The sequence below is a fragment of the Solanum pennellii genome, chromosome 9 (assembly GCF_001406875.1).
Source record: "Solanum pennellii chromosome 9, SPENNV200".
Lineage (NCBI taxonomy): Eukaryota > Viridiplantae > Streptophyta > Magnoliopsida > Solanales > Solanaceae > Solanum > Solanum pennellii.
In genome coordinates, this window is record NC_028645.1 from 77782997 (window position 1) to 77803317 (window position 20321).

Here is a 20321-nt window from a genome sequence, read left to right on the forward strand (position 1 = left end):
GGGGGGAGTATAAAAATAAAAATTTAAAGTTAAAAATATTTTTAAAAAGCAAAATTAATCTTTTCGGTAGAGGGTGGGTGGCCGGTGGTGGGTGGAAGGGGTGGGGGTCAGGGATCGGGTGAAAAAATAAAATTTTGAAATTGAAAATATTTTTTTTAAATTGATGTTTTTCTCAAAAAAATGTAATTTGAAATTAGAGGAGATTTTTGAAAAATATTTTCCTTAATTTTTGAAGGGAAGTCATTTTCCTTAATTTTGAGGAAAATGAATTGATTTGAAAAACATTTTCCAAATCTTTTGCCCCAACTAAACATGAGAAAATTGAAAAATATTTTCCAGAAAATGTTTTCCTCGTACCAAACACACTCTTATTATTATTATTTTTTAAAAAAGGTTTCTTCAAGTGCCCTATCCTCGATACTTTCTCTTTTGTACTTTTTTTTTACTAACGTTCACTACAAGATCTTTTCCCTTTAACAAGTTTGACTTTTCTCAAAGAAAGAAAAAGAAGGATTCCGATAAGTTGACTTAATTATTTACTACTTACGAAGTTAAAAAAATAAAATGAAATATTTGAGATTTATTTTGACGCTTATTATTAAGTAAACTTTTATTTTTATGTTCATCAGATTTAAAATTATTATAAATACGAAAATAAATCGTATAGTTATATATCAAACAAAATTTTAATATCTGAATTTTTCAACGTAGGTGTCACTCGATATCCATTGAGTAAGGGTGGATCCACCCCTCTCTCTATATATTAGATAGTTGGTGTCCGTGCTAACACAGACTCAATATATGTTAATCCCAATTACAGACCTAATATATGTTATTTCCTTTTTATTTTAATTTATGTGATACAAATAAAGTTTTTTTAAAATCGATCAATATTTTGTAATTTTTTTTAAAAATAAAATATGTGAAGTTGTTAATTTATTGTGATTTATAATACGTTTTGCGTAATTTTTGAATAAAATATGTTACTCCTATTCCAATTCACGTGTACAATTATAAATATGTTAAGTTGTTAATTTGTGAATTCTAGAACTTGTAAGGTCATTTGCAAATAATATAGGTTTACCTCTTCTATTCAATTTAGTCAAGAAAAATTATTATATGATTTAAAAATATTTTGAATTGTTAATTATTGTGATTTATAATATCTTCTACGTAATTTTTAATGTAATACATATTACTCTCTCCGTCCTATTTCACCTTTTTACTTTACACTTGCATTAAGACCTTTTACCCTTATTTAATATTTTCTTAAGTCAACTTTATAATAAATGATGAAACATTTTCAAGATTAATTAATTACTCTATCAAAGGTATAATAGGCAAAATATGATAATTTATACATAAATTTCATAAAATGACAAGCATTCTGGTCCAACTATTTATAGAAATGAATGACATATAAAATGAGACAGAAGGAATATTACACATTTTCAAATTCATGTGACAATAATAAAATTTCAAGAGTCAATGAAATCTTTCTCAAAGATTTAATTTTTTAAAAGTTGAATCTTTAATATGTTTTGTAGCTACTCCCTCCATTCACAATCCAAGGTGTATTTGACAAATATAATTCTGCTATATCAAGAATATCAAAAATCCACATAAATTTTTAATTAAACTAAATGAAGTAATTATTAAGAATAAAATTGAAAAAATAACTAATTGTATTTTAATTATTCAAATTAATAATTAATTTTAAATATTTATTGTTAATATATTTGTCGAATAATTGTGAACGAAATAATTAAAATATAAGTGAAGTAATTAAATTTCAAAAAGTTAATTGCCACAAAAGAAACCAAGGAAAAAAAAATTAAAGGAGAAATTGTGAGGAAAAAAAGGAAATGGGAATAGTTGAAAGGGGGGTCTACATGTAAAAAGAAATTTGGAAAAAATGTGGAATAGGCAAAAATAGAGGGCCCACATTTTTTTGGCTGAAGTAAAGCAAAAAGGGAAATATTGGTGGACTTTTATATCCAATAAATAAGAAAGTGCAATTTATAAGTATAATATTATTTTTATATTTATTTAGTTGGAAATAAGTTATTTTAGGATAAATTATTTTGATTAGAAAAATATAAGTGCATATTTATCTTAGAAGACTAATAAAATTAAAATATAATTAACTATGCAATGAAGAGTATAAATTTATCATTGTGCTGCTAATTTATGAGATCTAATTCAAATTTAATAATAACGCTCTTTTATTATTTTTATTTCTTAAATTTATGTTAAAATTCATATTTAAATTAGGATAATATTGATGCTCAAATTCTAAAATTCTATTTTTGCACTCTGCACCTCCCCACCCCTTTAAGTTATAACCCCTCATACCAATCCAAATAGTATCGAAATATATATAATAAAATATGTTTTATACAATAAAATATTTTTGAACTAATAAATTTTATCAATTTATCAAATATTAAAAAATAAGTAAAAGAAGGAATGAGTTATTTAAAAAAAAAAACTCTCTAAAAAACATTTTTCTACCAAAACACACCCAATTTATTTGTTTTTGTTTTTTTCACAAACTCATTTATACGGAGATTTGCGAGCCTCTTTCTTTTGCACTATAATTACAAAGATTTTTTTTTTAAAGCATGGACAAATTATATATTTGATGGTTGGTTAAAATAATTATATTTATTAGCTTCGAAGAAAAGGAAAATAACTACTTGAAAATTAATGGTTTAATTTATTTTTTAATTTCTCATATGGTGTTTGGTATTTTCATTGGAGTCCCCACTATGTCTGAATTCATGATGGGAAGTTCTATATTGAGAGATAATTCATTTCCTGACAAAGACGTTTTCACTCTCAAAGAGACGTGACCTCAAGATCACCTCTAATTAATAATAAAATATATAATACTTATCACTTTATCACAATTTCTGTTAATATTAATGGTTCAATTCGTTATACGTCGCCCAAGTTAAGTTTCAATTTCTAACAAGTTCAAATGAGCAAAGAACAGGTTTGGCAAGTCAAGGTGGTTGGTCTCAAAAGGAAATTAATTAAATATCTCAAATGAATAAATGTGTGAAGTCATTACTTTTTGAAAGTGAAATATCACCACCTTTTATTCATAGAAAAATATAGTTGTAGAGTATTATTATTTGTGGGACTATGACTTCACCATTTGGCACTATGTACTAATTAGAGAACACTCTACACAAATCACCATTCACAAATAGACAATACACATGCATAACGTTGGTGTTATGACTAAGACTTCACTTTTGTATACTTGGGGAACACTTCAACATAAAAAGAGTAAAAGACACACAACATATATCATCCTATGCGTCATTCATATTGACAAAATGAAAAGTTTTTTTTAGTAGATACGATATGATCCAGTTATTTTATCGAGGATATGATCTTAAATAGGAGATCATGAAGGATACATATTAGGGTAAATTATTAGTTAAGTAGTTAATACTCTCTCCAATTTATTTTTACTTGTCACAATTTGACTTGACATATTCATTAAGAAAATAATTAACGATGTAAGTATGTTATCAAAACTGTCAGTTATTAAACGATGTATTAGAAAATGATTCGAAAAAATAAGTATTTAATGTTAAGAGTAAAACATGAAAAAAACTTTATTATTTTTTCGTGATAAGTCAAAAATAAATGACAGGTAACAAACGGAGTGAATAATTAATTTTTTCACTTTTTCCTTCATATTAGTTAATTGTCATTGGATTATACTCTTAGAGTTGCTTGTTATTTTATTTCTATTACTATTGTTCGGATATGAGGTGTGAACAGGAAATAAGAAAGAATAATTTTAGAATTAAACCAAAAAAAGCACCTTCTCATTGTTTATAAATTAAGAGGTTTTGCCTTAGATTATTTCATATATTGAAATGCAAAAAATGTTTGAAATATTTCTCTTCTTAATTGTGCATTGTTTCCAACTAATTAAAATATAAATGTTTTATTGAGCTCATTGAAATTCTGTATTTTATACTGCCACTTATTATATAAATATTTTTTATTTTATCTTAGGAGAATGTACTTTACAGTGCCACTTATTATATAAATATTTTTTATTTTATTTTAGGAGAAAATAATCTAAAATCTTGATAGTGAGTTATAATTCCTTAATAACATACAAGCAATTTATGGAAATTACCAACAACTATTTAGTTCTTGAGCTTTTCGACTATTATATTATTTTAATATAGTGATTGTTTTCTTTTTTAATATGCTTTGTCCTACTTCCTTTAGCATTTTATCTACACTTTTTTTTTTTTAAATTATTTTTTTTTTGAATTGAAGATCTATTTGAAACAATTTTTTTATCTATTTATATAGACATAACTAAGATTATCTACATATGTACTATCCTTTCACACTTCTAAAATTATATTTAATATCTTATTATTAAAAATTATGAAGAGACACAAACAAGTCTTTATTGATCGGATTTAGAGGCTTAATAATTGGAGAAAAATAAAATGCAACACACAGCATTAAACTCCATGGTGGCTCACATATACTTGAGGGGCGTTAATAATAATCTCTTCGTCTAAATTTTACTTTTTTATATTTTGACATTTTTGTCAAGTTTTAAGAATTTTTTAATTTACTCCCAAAAATTTAACTATATTTTTATACCTAACACGACTTCAATTTTCAAATTCTTCTTTAAACTTAAATTAGTAATTTTTAAAAATATATAACAAATAATGAAGAGATACATATTTCTAGACAACTCTCTTAAATGACAATATAAAACTTCTAGACAACTCTCTTAAATGGCAATATTACAATATAAATAATGACAATAAGTGAGGTGCACATACGTACGATAGTTGAAAAATATTACAAAAAGCATTTAGTATTTTAATACTTTAATTGGGTGGACTTTTGTAATTACATTATTGGAATCATTAAACGGGACCTAGAAATTTGTCATCACAAGATAATTAAAATAGGCTAATGGTCTAAATTATAAAATTTCACTAATAAATATATGTATGTTAATTCCTTTACCAATTATTTGGCCATGGATAGTTTTATCGTTTCTCATAATATTATTCTGGAAAATTGTTTAAACATAGAATTGTTACAATTCAAATTCCATAAAACTATTTTTCACACTAAACCACTCACAAAAATTCAAAAATAACTCCAATTTATATTAATATCCAATTAAAGAACTCCAATTTTTAAACTCCATCCCCTCCCCTCCAAATTTTACGATTCTTACGTCCAAACACCTACATAATATCAATCTATAGTCATTATATCTTATTAATTCAAAAATTCGAGGGAAAATTACACTTCATGTGAGCCAACAAATTGTTACCATCAATTTTGGCCCAAGTATATCATATACACACACACATTATAGACAAATGAAAAAAATAGTAAGTTTCTTCTTCACAATTCCACAACCATGTAGTGGTATCACTGCAGCAAACCACTATAATACATTAGTGCTTGAGTTAAACTCGTCATTATACATACACATATGTATCACATGTATAACATGTATATCTTTGATACTCTTGAAAATATGTGTGTAATATACAACGATATATTACTTTAGTGATAAAATTGATCATAATTCATTGCTGGTTTCTTAGGAGGAAAATTGCACTTGAGTGCACATGTGACTATACTGAATTTACTTCTTGATTATTTGTTGAAGAACCTAATTCCTAAAATTAAATAACATAACTTTATGTGAAGTCGTTTAAATGGTTTTGGATTACTCAACCCATCGCCTTACCTTACTAAAAAATCACTATTTCTCTATTAAGAAAAATATCCGTGGATTATTCCTATAGATATATTGATTGTATCGATGAAAAAAGAAAAAATATTCGATAGCTATTTTCAGTATATTAGTGAGAATTTGTTTATCATCGTATGTTTTTTTTTTCTTTTCGGTAAACTGATTCAATGGGAATAGAATGGATATATCATGTTTTATAATACAAAATTTCATTGATTCACGGTGTATAGGGATGGCAATGGGGCGGGCAGATGCTGGCTGGGGTGGGTTTAAGGCTATGCGGACGGGGCGAGTTTAGGGCTATGCGGGATGGATTTAAGGTTGTGCGGGTGGGTGGATTCGGTGCGCGTTGAAGTGGGTTTTTATAAAACTAATGAGGGGCGAGGCGGCAAGTATATATGATTTTATGTGTGTTTAAACTTAACTTTTAATTTTTTACATATTATAAGAGTGATAGAACATTATTTATTAAGATAATTTCTTTAAAGCTATTAAAATATTCAAGATAGTAAATGAAAATGGTTTGATAAAAAATAATTCAATTCGTGTTTCCCAATTGACCTCTAAATAATAAAATAAAAAAATTATGCGGGGCGAGATAGGGTGAGATATGGGATGGATTGAGAATGAAAAAATGTTATGTGAGATAGAGCGGAGCAGATTAAAAATTTTATGGATTAAGCTCAATCCACCCCACACCGCTCCATTGTTATCCCTAACGGTGAGAAAAACTTTTGATTTTTCCATCAACATCTTTAATTGGATGCTTAGATTCTTTTGCACATATGACAATTTTTTTTTTATTTTTTTTGAAATTCCCCTTGTTTACTTTTGCTACGTTGGTGGAAAAAACAAATTACTTTGACAGTATAGTAATGAGAGCAACTAGTCAAAAAGTGGAGAATTTTATTTTCCTTTCCCAACTTTAAGCAAATGGAGCAAGAATGTAATATATCATGAAGAGTATAGTATTTTTGACTCCTTTAATTTCTAATATGTGAAGAGTATCTATACAACATGGTAATGCAAAATTTTGGAATAAGTTCTCAAAATTAATGCCAATTGAAATTTTGATTGGTGGACTAATTTTTTTTATTTTTTTTAGGTTTTGAGTCTTTGAAAATTAAGCTTTAAAGATAAATATGTATTGTGAATGGAAAATAAAGGGAGGGAAATTGAAGCTTAAGTTTATTTAGATTAAATTTGGCCAAAGTTACTCGATTCGATGAACTTGTGACTTATACATCACAAATATTTTAGTGCGAACAAAAATATTTTTATTGAAAATATTTTCTAGAAAAATAAGTGGGTATCTAAATAATCTTTTTGTGTGTGTTTGATATGTATGCAAAAAAAAATAAAATAGTACCACATTATTTATATATAATCTAGATAATTACTATGAGAGGTGGGTGGTTGGATGAAGGATGGGGGGTGGGTGGGTTTCGAGAGTAGTACTGGAGGTGAATATGAGGTATGTTGGAGGGCCGCGAAGACACAATCAATGTATAATATTCACTTGTAGAACTTTGTTTTCATACTTCCATTACAAAAATGTTTTTCCTTTTTAAAACTAACTTATTTAATTTTCAAAAAAATATTTTCTAAAACTCTTGACCAAACAAACATTACAAAATCGAAAAATATTTTTCTCCCCTAGAGACATCCTATATCATCCTCCGTAGACAAGAGAATACATTAGTGGACTTCTTGGCCAAGTTTGTCCATGGCCATTCATTTTGGTGGACAATGAGATTTGACCTAAGAATATCTCTTACTCTACTTTAATACTATACTGAATAATGTAACCATCACATCTAAACATCAATATTTTGTTTCATGTTTCCACACTATATATATTAAAGTGAATAATTCTCCACACATGTTGATTCTCCATAGAAGGAAAAATAAAACAAACTAAAGTAATAATAGTAACTTCAATTAAATGAGAAACAAATGAGAATACATTCTTTAATTTGAACTAGGGCACACACATCTTCACAACATTTTCATAATACAACTTCTTCAACTCAAACAAATTATTTATTTGTTCCTAGTAGTACTACTAGTACTAATTAATATTAATATCAAACTTCACTTGAAATAGGGGTGTGGTGGGGTTGTTCTTTTGGAATCATAGGAAAAATCTACTGAAATGGACGCATCGGTAGATCAATCAGAACTAGAACCAGTACATGTGTCGCCTGCTATTCAAGTAGCTCTCGTGAGTGGAGGGTCTTAATTACTTTTTAAAATAGATAAGTAAGGCTGGATAAGTTGAATAAGTAAGCCTTGGAGATGAAGTGACATGACTTCATTAGTAGAACCAACCAATGACCCCCCAATAAAAACAGCAGGAAACAAGAATGAACTATTGACACCCATTCTTATTAGGGCCTTTTCCATTTCTTTTCCATCAGACTCATGATCAATTTGACAAACATATGGAATTACACCAAGATCTTCAAATAATACACTCACTGCATAACTCAAACAACATGTACTCTTGCTAAAAATCACCACTCCATGATCTCTAGCCATTCTTTGTACCTTGTCCATATTTCTTTTTTCTTTTTGACAAAAATTAGATGAAGCAACTAGCCAAAAAGAGAGCTAGAGAAATAAAAGGGTTTTTATTTCACAAGCTCAAAGATAGATATATAGGCTAGGTTGCTTGAAAATAGGGGTGGGCATGGTGAGTCTATTTATAGTTATAAATAAATGAATAAAGAAAAGAATCATTCAAAAGATTTATGAGCTTTATTTAGATGCTTTGAAAAAAAAAAGATCCTACTACTACTATTTTGTTCCACATATAAAGGGCAAGTTGGAAGAACATATATTCTATGTGGTCATGCATGCATGTTTTTAATGGAGGAGGTATTGACCAAACCAATTATAAAACCAGTATAAACATATTTCACAGTAATATTTTAGGGTATATTTTATTTTTTAAAAGCTTACGACGTTAGATTGATATGCGTTACTCATGGTAACTTTTTACTCTTAAAACGTTACTCACAATAACACTTTACTCCTAAAACGTTACTGTGAGTAACGTTTTAGGAGTAAAACGTTACTCAAAATAACGTTTTAGGAGTAAAACGTTACTCAAAATAACGTTTTAGGAGTAAAACGTTACTTACAGTAACGTATATTAACCTAACGCTGTTAGTTTTTAAAAAATGAAATATACCCTAAATCGTTACTGTGCAATACGTTTATACTAATTTTGTAAAAAAATATTAAAATGTATTATTTTGATAAATTATTTTATATAATTGCTTAATTTGGTCAAAAATTCATACTAGAGAGAATGGAATTTAAGTTATATACATTATCGATAAAAAAAAATCTTATACATTGTATGTTTATTTCTTATAGCAGATGATAACACCATTTTTTTGGAATATAGATTTAGTTTTCGATCCATTCATGAGCCCACTTTGGTTTGTAGAAGTGAAATTCTTTTCTCTTATATAGTGTGTTGATTAAGGGTGTACAAAATCAAATCGAAAATCGAATTAAACTGCAAATTTAGTTAAATCGGAAAAAAGATTCGACTATTGATTTGGTTTGGTGTAGGAGAAAAAAATTCGACTATATTTGGGTTGTTTGGTTTCAACTTAAAAAAATCAACCCGACATTATATATATAATTTTAAAATTTTATTTTATACGTAAAAATATCTATTTTGATATAACTTTTAAGTATCTCTTATACTTTTTCATAGTTTTTATCTTTTGATATATTTATTTCATGTTTGGAAGTTAAAATTCTTAATGATCTAATAAAGATTATAATTTATACATGTTGGTAATTATAGTAAAGTTTAAATAAAAATTAAATTAATATTAATGCAAAAATAATTACAATTCAACACTAAGAATGACAATAATAGTATTGAATATTTGTTTTTTAGTTTTACATATATTTAGACAATTAAAATACATGATCTAATTTTACTTTCTTTTAATATTTAGTCATGTAATTAATACTTGCTAAACTTATTTTAGCATGATTTAATACTTTAAATTATGATCAATTTAATTATGACTTATTAATTTGCAATATTTTTTACGCGATTTTATTATGAGTTTCTTGTTGGATATTTTAGTGTCATTAATCATATCATATTTTTTTTGTTATTTTCTTGAGAAATAACTTAAATAGTTGCATTTTGATAGGACTAAAGAAATATTTGATGTACAAGTAAATTATATGTTTGTATGAATACTCTATCGAAAAAGCTCAAAAATCCGAAAAAACCTGAAGAAACCCGAAGTTGAAAAACTCGAGTTTTATTGGTTTGGTTTGATTTATAAATTCAAAAATCCGACAGAAATAATTGATTTGATATTTGAAAAACGCGAACCAACTCGGTCGTGTACACCCCTAATGTTATTTTTGTTCATAAAAGTCTTTCTTGATTTTTGTGCTCCTAATTTAATATTTAGAAAAACTTGTTGAATTTTGAGGGAATATCTCATTAAGGACAATATTGTGATATGCTTTAAGCTTTCAAAATTTTTCTATAATTTTCAAGATACAAATATTTTTCTCTAACATTTCCAACAAGGATGGCATAAAAAGTGTTTCATTCTTTTTTTTTAGATTAAATTTATACGGTCAGTCAATTATATTATATATAATATTATCTCAAATTTAATCTTGAATATTCCACCGTACCAAAATGATTCAAGATTTAATTGTCAATTGATTAGGAATTATTCCACTAATCTACAACTAAGTAATAAACAATATATTACTCACTACATGAATTAGTATAAAAGACTACACAAACAATAACAGGTAAAAAGGTAGGAGGGTGGAGCTGACGATTATTACTAATTATTTCTCAAAAACAAAGAAATAACTCATGTTGATTCTCATATAACATAAAATAAACAAAACATTGCTAAACAAAATTTGAAACTAAAAAGTTTGTGATTGACAAAATAAACTGATAAAAATAAGAAAATGTAACATGATTATAATGAAAAAATGAATAGTGTTTCAATCATACATGAATAAATATTAAGTATGTAATCTTGGGGAGATCAAATTTGTGCTCACCAAGATTTTCAAGAACTTTAATTATAAACAAGCCATTACAACCATTATAGATTGTGCAAAACTGTGGTTCAATATTCACAGGAAAATTCAGTTTATGTGTATCCTCAACCAACTGGATCGGCGATAAAGAACAAGAGTATATGGGAAAGTCATCTTTTTCAATGATTTATTTGTAATTTTTTTTTGAGAAATCTGATCATTCTTTGCATGGTTGAAATGTTTCATCCTAAAATATGACTCATCAAATAATGTGTCCAAAATTTTGAGACACATTTAAATCGAAGAAGAGACCGCACAGGTAACCTGCTGATGATGTCACTAAGTATGCCCTCTTCAGAGTAAACTTTCATGGCCAAAATAGGCAAAAAAAGTGTATTAGACACTTAGATTACTCTTAAAAATTTCAAATATTAATACCATTTCAATCAAGATATAAAAAAAATAAACCTAAAAAAATTCTTGATTTTTCTATTTACTATTAACAATCAAACAGAGTAATAAGATTTAGAAAAATTTCTTACTTCTTTTCTTTGTTTAGTAGGTATGTAAATAATGTTAAACCAAAAAGCATCTACACATACATATAAAGCAGGGAATGAAAAAATAGATGTGACATCTTTTATAGATGAGAATTAGTATTTTTCAAGCAAATTAAATTTTCTTATGTGTTGATAGGATTTGATTGTTTGGTGGACTTATTTATAGGCCAATATTATTTGTTTATGGAAAAAAATATAAATATCCTACCAAAAAGAGAAATTTTTATAATCTATCCAAATTAGTAGTATCCAACAAAAAGTACCACTATATTATTTTCCTTTAATATCCATCTTCCATATTTAAAATCATAATATTTAATTTAAAATGTAATGCTTATATTGAAACTACAATATTTAATAAAGAATACAGTATCCAACTCATATTATAACAACTATAGAATTCAATTCAAAAGTAAAATAATAAATGAAGTAGATTATATAATTTAAACACTAAAGTATTCAATTTAAAAATACAATATTCAAATAAAAGTTATCATAGACATCTCCATGGATTAAATAAGATAATGAACATCAATTTTAACTTTGAAATATATGACATATATTATAGGTAGACTAACATATGTATCTCAAATAAACGGGTGATATGCTACTAATAGACATTAAAATGTATACATATTATTCCGACTATTATATTATTCTATCTATCTATATATACATATATACATATAAACTAACAATATGCAATTACATCTCATCATGATATAGAATCAGCGTAAATTTGTATGACCAAACGTTGATCTCATCTCATGATTTCATATCGTAATATGGTATCACAAGTCCAAATGTTGATCCCATCTCACGATTCCATATTGTAATATGCTATCGGATGGCCAATACCTACTAGAATACTAGATTTAATAGTAGTAATATAGAAAATTGATTCTCTTAAAATGAGAGGAAACCCCTCAATTTCTAAAAAACAAAGAATAGTGCAAAAAAATTCTTATTATGTCTTAGTGTCTTACCGAAAAGGATACAACCCTTTGAAAAAAGTCACACTCTTTCATAAAAATCACTTTAAAACACAAAACCTATCACAACAAAAACATAACATTTTCATACTACAACTTCTTCAACTCAACAATTTATTTATTGTTCCTAGTAGTACTACTAGAACTAATTAATATCATTGTCAAACTTTTCTTAAAATAGGGGTGAGGTGGGGGTGTCCTCTTGGAATCATGGGAACTGAAGGAATATTGATTGTATTGAAGTGTTAACCTAATAAGGGAATACATGGGAGATATATATAGGAGATATAGGAAGGAGTACTAATCCTAATAGGACTAGGATTAAGGAGTACTAATCCTAATAGGACTAGGATTAGTACACAGTAAATACTAATATTATTTAATACTATTATTTAATACTATCTGTTATTATCCCCCCTCAAGCTGAGCTGAGCGGAAGAGAACGGAAGCTTGGAACTGAGGTAATCGTGTTGTCGGCTCGGGAGAGGCTTGGTGAGAATATCAGCCGGTTGTTCTTCAGTGGGTACATACTGCACAGTCATGGTGCCGGCCTGAACTTCATCGCGAACAAAGAGACAATCGGTATCAACATGCTTCATTCTGGTGTGTAGGACGGAATTCTTGGCCACACAGATGGTTGATTTGTTGTCACAATAGAGAGCAGGAACAGTGTGAGTGGCGCGGAGTTCGCGAAGAATATATGTGACCCACATGGTCTCAGCAGCAAGAAGAGCAAGGGCGCGGTATTCAGCTTCAGTCGAGGACCGAGAGACCTTGGGTTGTTTTTTTGTACACCAGGAGATCAGGTTCGGCCCCAAAAAAACGAGAAACCCCGATGTAGATTTTCTGTCATTTTTATCATTCGCCCAATCTGAATCTGAGAAACCCCGAAGCTCCAAGTCCCCGGGTCGAATGAGTAAACCACGACCAAGAGTGCCAAAAATGTACCTGAGAATGCGTTTTAGACAATGGTAATCATGTTCACTTGGTTGATGCATGCGCTGAGCAACTCGGTTGACAGCAAACTGGATGTCAGGACGGGTAATGGCCAGATACTGTAGAGCCCCAATGAGGCTGCGGAAGTGGGTGATATCGGCAAAGGGGGTGTCGGCTCCATTCGTAGACGAAGAGACTGCCATCGGTGTTGGTTGACTGGTGCATTTTTCCAGTCCAGCTTTCTGCAACAGATCTCGAGCATATTTTGACTGATGAAGAAACAAGCCGCTGCCTGTCCGAGAAACCTCCATTCCCAGAAAATAATGTAACGGGCCAAGGTCCTTCATTTTGAAGGTAGTATGCATAGCTCGAGTGACATCCTGAATGAGAGCTGCAGTAGAGCCTGTAATAATGATATCATCTACATAGACAAGAAGAATGACTGTACCGTGTGCTGAATGTCGAGTAAACAGACTCGTGTCGTGTACGCAACACGTGAAGCCGAGTCCCTGGAGGAACGTTTTCAGACGTGTGTACCAAGCACGGGGGGCTTGCTTGAGCCCATACAGAGACTTCTGGAGTTTGCAAACATGTTGAGGGAAGCGGGGATCAACATAGCCCGGTGGTTGCGTCATGTAGATAGTTTCATCAAGCATGCCATGAAGAAAAGCATTGGAAACATCCAACTGATTGATGAGCCAATTGTTGCGCACGGCGAGTGACAGTACCAGGCGAATGGTTTCCTGCCGAATAACAGGACTGAATGTCTCGGAGTAATCAAGCCCATACTCCTGATTGTAGCCTTTAGCAACCAAACGAGCCTTGTACCTGGAAATACTGCCATCCGCATTGTGTTTAATTTTGTACACCCATTTACAGCCCACTGGGTGCCGCCCATGGGGCTTAGGTACAAGAACCCAAGTTTTCTGATCAGTCAAAGCCTTAAACTCGTCATCCATAGCATGACGCCAATAAGCATTTTTTGAGGCAACAGAGTAGGTTGTTGGTTCACTATCGGGAAGGGGTGTATTTGGTAGTATGGTAGCCTGAAAGGTTTTGGGTTTAAAGATACCGGCTTTGCCACGGGTTAACATGGGATGAGTATTGGGGGGTGGCACGGGCGGTGGTGATTCGGGGGTGGCCGGGAAGGACCCAAAACGGATCGGGCTGGAGATGTTGTGGGTATGGGGTGGTTCGGGTTGGTTGTGAGTGTGGGTGGTGGTTGCGGGTGTATTGTGGGTGACGGTCGAAGGGGTGATGAGGGGTGGTTGGGTAGTGGGTGGAGGTGTGGGGGAAGGTGGTGAGGGACCCTGTGAGTATGTTGGAAAAAGGGGAAGGACGCCAATGAATGATGTATTTGTGGAGGAGGAAATAGACTCGTAGGGAAACTCATTTTCGACAAATTTGACATGACGAGATATGTAGACTTTATGAGTTTGTGGGTCAAGACAGCGATAACCCTTGGAGGTAGGATGATAGCCCAAAAAAATACAAGGACGGGATCGGGGTTGTAATTTGTGAGTAATATGAGGGCGTAGCCAAGGGTAGGCAAGACACCCAAAGACGCGGAGGTTGGTATAATTGGGAAGTTCTTGGTAAAGGAGTTGATAGGGTGATTTGTTGGAGAGAGTGTGACTGGGCATTCTGTTAATGAGGTAGTTTGCGGTGGCTAGAGCTTCTACCCAAAAGGAGACAGGGAGATGAGATTGATGTAGAAGAGTAACCACCGTTTCAATGAGATGGCGATGCTTACGCTCAGCCACCCCATTCTGTTCGGGAGTGTATGGACAGGAGGTTTGATGTATAATTCCCAGGGATTGCAGAAACTGGCCAAAGATGTTATTGACATATTCCTTTCCATTGTCACTTCGAAAAAGTTTAACATGAGAATTGAATTGTGTTTTGACCATTTTTTCAAAAGTGACAAAGGTGGTGTATGCCTGTGATTTGTGTTTTAGTGGGTACAACCAAGTGTATTTTGTAAAATCATCCACAAAACAAATATAATAGCGAAAACCAGCAAATGAAGGAACAGCAGTAGGACCCCATAGGTCAGAATGAATAAGTTGAAAAGGTGCAGTTGTACGCTTCTCAGATAAAGTAAAAGGTAATTTATGAGATTTAGCAATTGAACAGGAGTCACAATTGTTTACATGAATGGAAGAAAAACCTAATTGAGACATTAAAGAATTTATTATTTGAGTAGACGGGTGACCCAGACGACTGTGCCACAACAGACTGTGGCCATCAGCCGAAAGAGCCACCGGAGCCACAGGAACGCTTTCTGAAACTGGGTGGGCAGACGAACTTGTGCCAGGAAGAACGTACAGACCATGCTCACAGGGGCCCTGAAAAATCACCCTCTTGGTAGTATTGTCTAGGATCTGAAAATCATTAGAGGTGAACAAGAGTGAGCAATTATTGTCTTTTGTGAATTGGTGAACTGAAAGGAGATTGGATTTAATAGAAGGGACGTGGGTAAGGTTACCTAGGTGAAAGATAGCGGTGGGGGTTTTAATGGTACCCGTGCCAGTGTGAGAAATATTAAGGGACTCACCGTTGCCAACAGTAATACCATTGGAGCCATGATATGGATTTGGAGCGTTAAGCTTGGATAGATCAGAAGTAACGTGCATGTTGGCCCCAGTATCCAACAGCCATTCAGAGGAAGGGCCGGCTTGAGATGCATAATTGGCACGGTTATCACTATTTCGGCTCTCCTCATACCGAAACCAGCAACGAACAGCGGTGTGTCCTGTTTTCTGACAGATTTGACAAGTTGGACGATCCCGCTCGTAAGTGCCCTGCCCGCCGCTGGAAGATGACTGCCCGCCGCTGCCGAAGGAGTGCAGGCTGTTGTTGCTGCCGTGCTGCTGACCGTCGTACGGCGGACGACTGCCCTGCCGACCGCCGCGCCCGCGGCCTCCGCTGTTTCTGCCGTAGCCGTCGCGGCTCCCCTGCCGGCCGCCACCACGCCCCCCGCGATAGTTCTGGCTTGCGGTGAGGGCGGTGGCCGGCTCCATAACAGCGGCTTCTCGGAGAAGAAGTTTGCTCTCCAGATCCACGTTGATTTCTTCACTTTTTAGCCACGAGGAGAGAGTAGCCAGGTCAACGGGCGTTGGACTGATGCGAACCGCCTGTTTAATGGAGGAGTAAGCTGATGGGAGCCCCCGAACGACGCACATGACGAGATCTTTTTCGGGAATGATTTCGTTCACGGTGTCGAGGGCTGTGATGATGGTGGAGACCTCGTCTAAATACTCCGCCATAGTTTTCGTGCCTTTGGTAATTGTGTGGAGACGATCACGCAATTGAAAAATATGAGAGTGGGAAATTGATGCATAGCGTGTTGCGAGGGCCGTCCACAGGGCTGAAGCAGTTGTGTAGGATCGGACGTGTTTCTGAACCGTGGGAGAGATGACCGCAATCAAACATGATCGGATCTGGCCATCCACGGCTTTCCAGGCGGCATGGGCCGGATTGGTTTTTTCTGATTTGTCCGTGGCGGTGATGACTGCCGGCGGCGGTTCTGTGCTTCCATCGACGTATTTGAGAAGGTAATTGGCCTCAAGGGCTGTAAGAACGGTGATTTTCCATGTAGGGTAATTTATGTCTGATAATTTTTCGGGAATCAGGGCATGAAGATGCCTGAGAAGGAGTTTAACGCCAGAAGGAAGTGAATCGAGAGGATCCACCTCGGTTGTCATGGCTGCCGCCGCCCAATAGAAGAGAGGGAACGATCGGTGCCCTAAAGAGAGAAAAAACCTAGAGAAAAGAAGATCTAGGTTTTCTGGCTCTTGATACCATGAAGGAATATTGATTGTATTGAAGTGTTAACCTAATAAGGGAATACATGGGAGATATATATAGGAGATATAGGAAGGAGTACTAATCCTAATAGGACTAGGATTAAGGAGTACTAATCCTAATAGGACTAGAATTAGTACACAGTAAATACTAATATTATTTAATACTATTATTTAATACTATCTGTTATTAGGAACAATCTATGAAAATAGACATGTCGATGGATCAGCTAGAATCAGAACCAAAATATATGTCGTATGCTATTCGAGTAGCTCTAGGGTGGGGGTCTTAATAAGTGAGCCTTGAAGATGAAGTGACATGACTTCATTACTAGAACCAACCAATATGCATGCACGTTTTTGATGAAATTTAAGTTATATATGTTATCAATATAAAATATACTAATATGTTTTATATTTATTTGTTGTGGCAGGTGATAACACCATTTTTTGGACTAATAGTGTTGAGTTTTGTCCTAATTTTTTTTTTTGATCTGTGTGCTCCTAAATTAATATTTAAGATAACTTATCGAATTTTGAGGAAATATCTGATTAAGGACAATAGCATAGATATGTTTTAAGCTTTCAATTTTTATTTTTTTTTTAATTTTCAAGATCAAATATTTTTCTATAACATTTCCAATAAGGATGGCATAAAAAGTGTTTCATTCTCTTTTTTGAGATCAAATTTATACCGTCAGTCAAATACATTATATATAAAATAATCTCAAATTTAATCTTAAATATTTCACCCTTTACCAAAATGATTCAAGATTTAATTGTCAATCAACAAGGAATTACAATTAAGTAATAACAATATATATTACTCACTACATGAATTAGCATAAAAGACTACACAAACAGTAGCAGCTAAAAAGATAGGAGGGTCGGGTGGCGGTAATCACTAATTATTTGTCAGGAAAAAAAATGACTCATGTTATTTCTCAGATAACATAAAATAAACAAAACTTTGATAAACAAAATTAGAAACTAAAAAGTTTATAAATAAATTAATAAAAATAAGAAAATGTTACATGATACTAGAAAAATGAAAAGTTTCTCGATCATACATGAATAAATACTAAGTAAATAATCTTGGAAAGAAAGCTTTCTGTGTATGTGAACCCATTCAGAAATTTACCTCGAGGCAATAATCAAAAGGGTCCACTTTTTGTCCTAAATTGAATGTCCCTACCATGTAAATGTGCGCACATGAATAATATTTCACCATTTGCAAACCTATATTTTGGCGTGGCTTTAAGAAGATAACGATCCTCTATAGATAATATTGCATTCCAAGATTCCTTGAGATTATAATCTCTCATTACCCATACCTTAAAAGTACGCATTTTCTGATCATGCATATTAGAATAAGCACAAAGCATTCCTTCCAATATAGAAATGTCAACATTACTTGTGTTCAACGAGCCTATGTCCTTTGGCAATGATATCTCTCCAAACACTTCATGAGAAATATTAAATGAAACCACAAAGTAGGTTTTTGAATTAATACCTATCCAATGAAATGCCCCATGTATAAATGCCAGAGAATCCACAGCAGGCACCTTATTGCGAGTGACACGAGGATGTTTACCAATTTTTCGCCAAGAATTATTTTCTAGTGAAAAAATTTCACCAGGCACTTTCCGATCACCAAATTCATTTCCCTCGATTTTTAGAATCTTATAGTCACCGCTTGAATCAACACTCAATCCCAAACATGAAGATAGTCCAAGTGAAAATTCTGGAACGGGAAGTTCCATTGATTCTCTCGTTGAGGGATTCCATAACAAAAGTATGTTGTTCTTAACAGTATTTTTGAAAACATTAATAATAAACAAGCCATCACAACCTTTGGAGATTGTAAAATACTCTGGTTCAATGTTTAGAGGTAAATTTAGTTTATGGGTATCCTTAACCAACTGAGTCGACCATAAAGAACAAGAGTATATGGGATGGTCAAATCCCCCAAAGCATTGTTGGTAACATAGAAAAGTTTTAGAATTCTGATCATTCTTTGCATGGTTAAGATGTCTCATCTTAAAATATGGCTCATCAATTAATATTTTCCAAAATTTTGAAACACATTTAAATCGAAGAACAGACTGCACAGGTAACCTGCTGATAATGTCAATAAGTATGCCCTCTTCAAAGTAAACTTTCATGGCCTAAACAGGAAAAAAAATTATGTTAAGACATTTAGCTTAGTTTTAAAATTTTCAAATATATTAATACCATTTTAATCATGATATAAAAAAGATGAACCTAATTTTTTTCCCTATTAACTATTAACAAACAAATGGAGTAATAAAATTTATAAAAATTTCTTACTTCTTTTCTTTGTTTAGTAGGTATGTAAATAATGTTAAATCAAAAAACATCTACACTTACATATAAAGCATGGGATGAAAAAACAGATCTGACATGTTTTATAGATGAGGATTAGTGTTTTTCAAGCAACTTAAACATTTTTCTTTCCAACCAAAAGACAACCAAAGTTTAAAATAAAATATTTTTGACAATTGAAATAAACTAAACTGGGGAAAAAAATTCTTTTTGTAAAAGCATCAAAACTCACATAGATCTAAGTCAAATTAATAACAAATTTCAATGAATGAACTCAATTGATGTATTATGAACTCACCTGATCTAGCATATCCATTGGATTTGCTTTCTTTGAAGGCTCCAAAACTATTTGTCATGCATTTAAAATTGAAAAAAAATTAGCTCGAACAAGATTATTATTAAAGAAAATTAAAACACACACAACAGAAATAAACATATACCTCTAGGAGTTTGATTGAAAAATTTTAATTTATTTTTTCGTTGGCGATTCACCATTTTTAGAGCTTTGATTTGAATGTTAATGTGTTAGATAATATTTGTATGTTTGGTGGTCTTATTTATAGGACAATTCTATCTGTTTATGGAAAAAATATAAATATGCTGCCAAAAAGTGAAATTTTTATAATCTATCCAAAATTGTACTGTCCAACAAAGACTAACACTATATTATTTTCCTTTAAAATCCATCTTCCATATTTAAAATTATAATATTTAATCTAAAATGTAATGTTTATTTTAAAACTATAATATTCAATTAAAGAATACAATATCCGATTAAAAAATACAATAAACAATACTGACGCAAGCAAACTCTTAAGGAAAAAAAATTAAAACCATTGTCATTTTT

The 20321-nt window shown here is 31.8% G+C and overlaps 2 protein-coding genes across 2 annotated transcripts; both read right to left on the minus strand.

Annotated features, from left to right (window-relative positions):
- Nucleotides 1–7697: 7697 nt before the first annotated feature.
- On the minus strand, nucleotides 7698–8469 carry LOC107029533 (glutaredoxin-C13). The gene has a single exon (XM_015230968.2). It carries the CDS (start codon nucleotides 8336–8338, stop codon nucleotides 8018–8020), a length of 321 nt encoding a protein of 106 aa, XP_015086454.1. The 5' UTR covers nucleotides 8339–8469; the 3' UTR covers nucleotides 7698–8017.
- A 9642-nt stretch (nucleotides 8470–18111) lies between these two features.
- On the minus strand, nucleotides 18112–20008 carry LOC107030787 (putative F-box/kelch-repeat protein At1g12870). The gene is made up of 3 exons (XM_015232041.2): nucleotides 19915–20008; nucleotides 19773–19819; nucleotides 18112–19296 (listed from the first exon to the last, which is right to left on the minus strand). Exons 1-3 carry the CDS (start codon nucleotides 19967–19969, stop codon nucleotides 18283–18285), a joined length of 1116 nt encoding a protein of 371 aa, XP_015087527.1. The 5' UTR covers nucleotides 19970–20008; the 3' UTR covers nucleotides 18112–18282.
- Nucleotides 20009–20321: the final 313 nt, after the last annotated feature.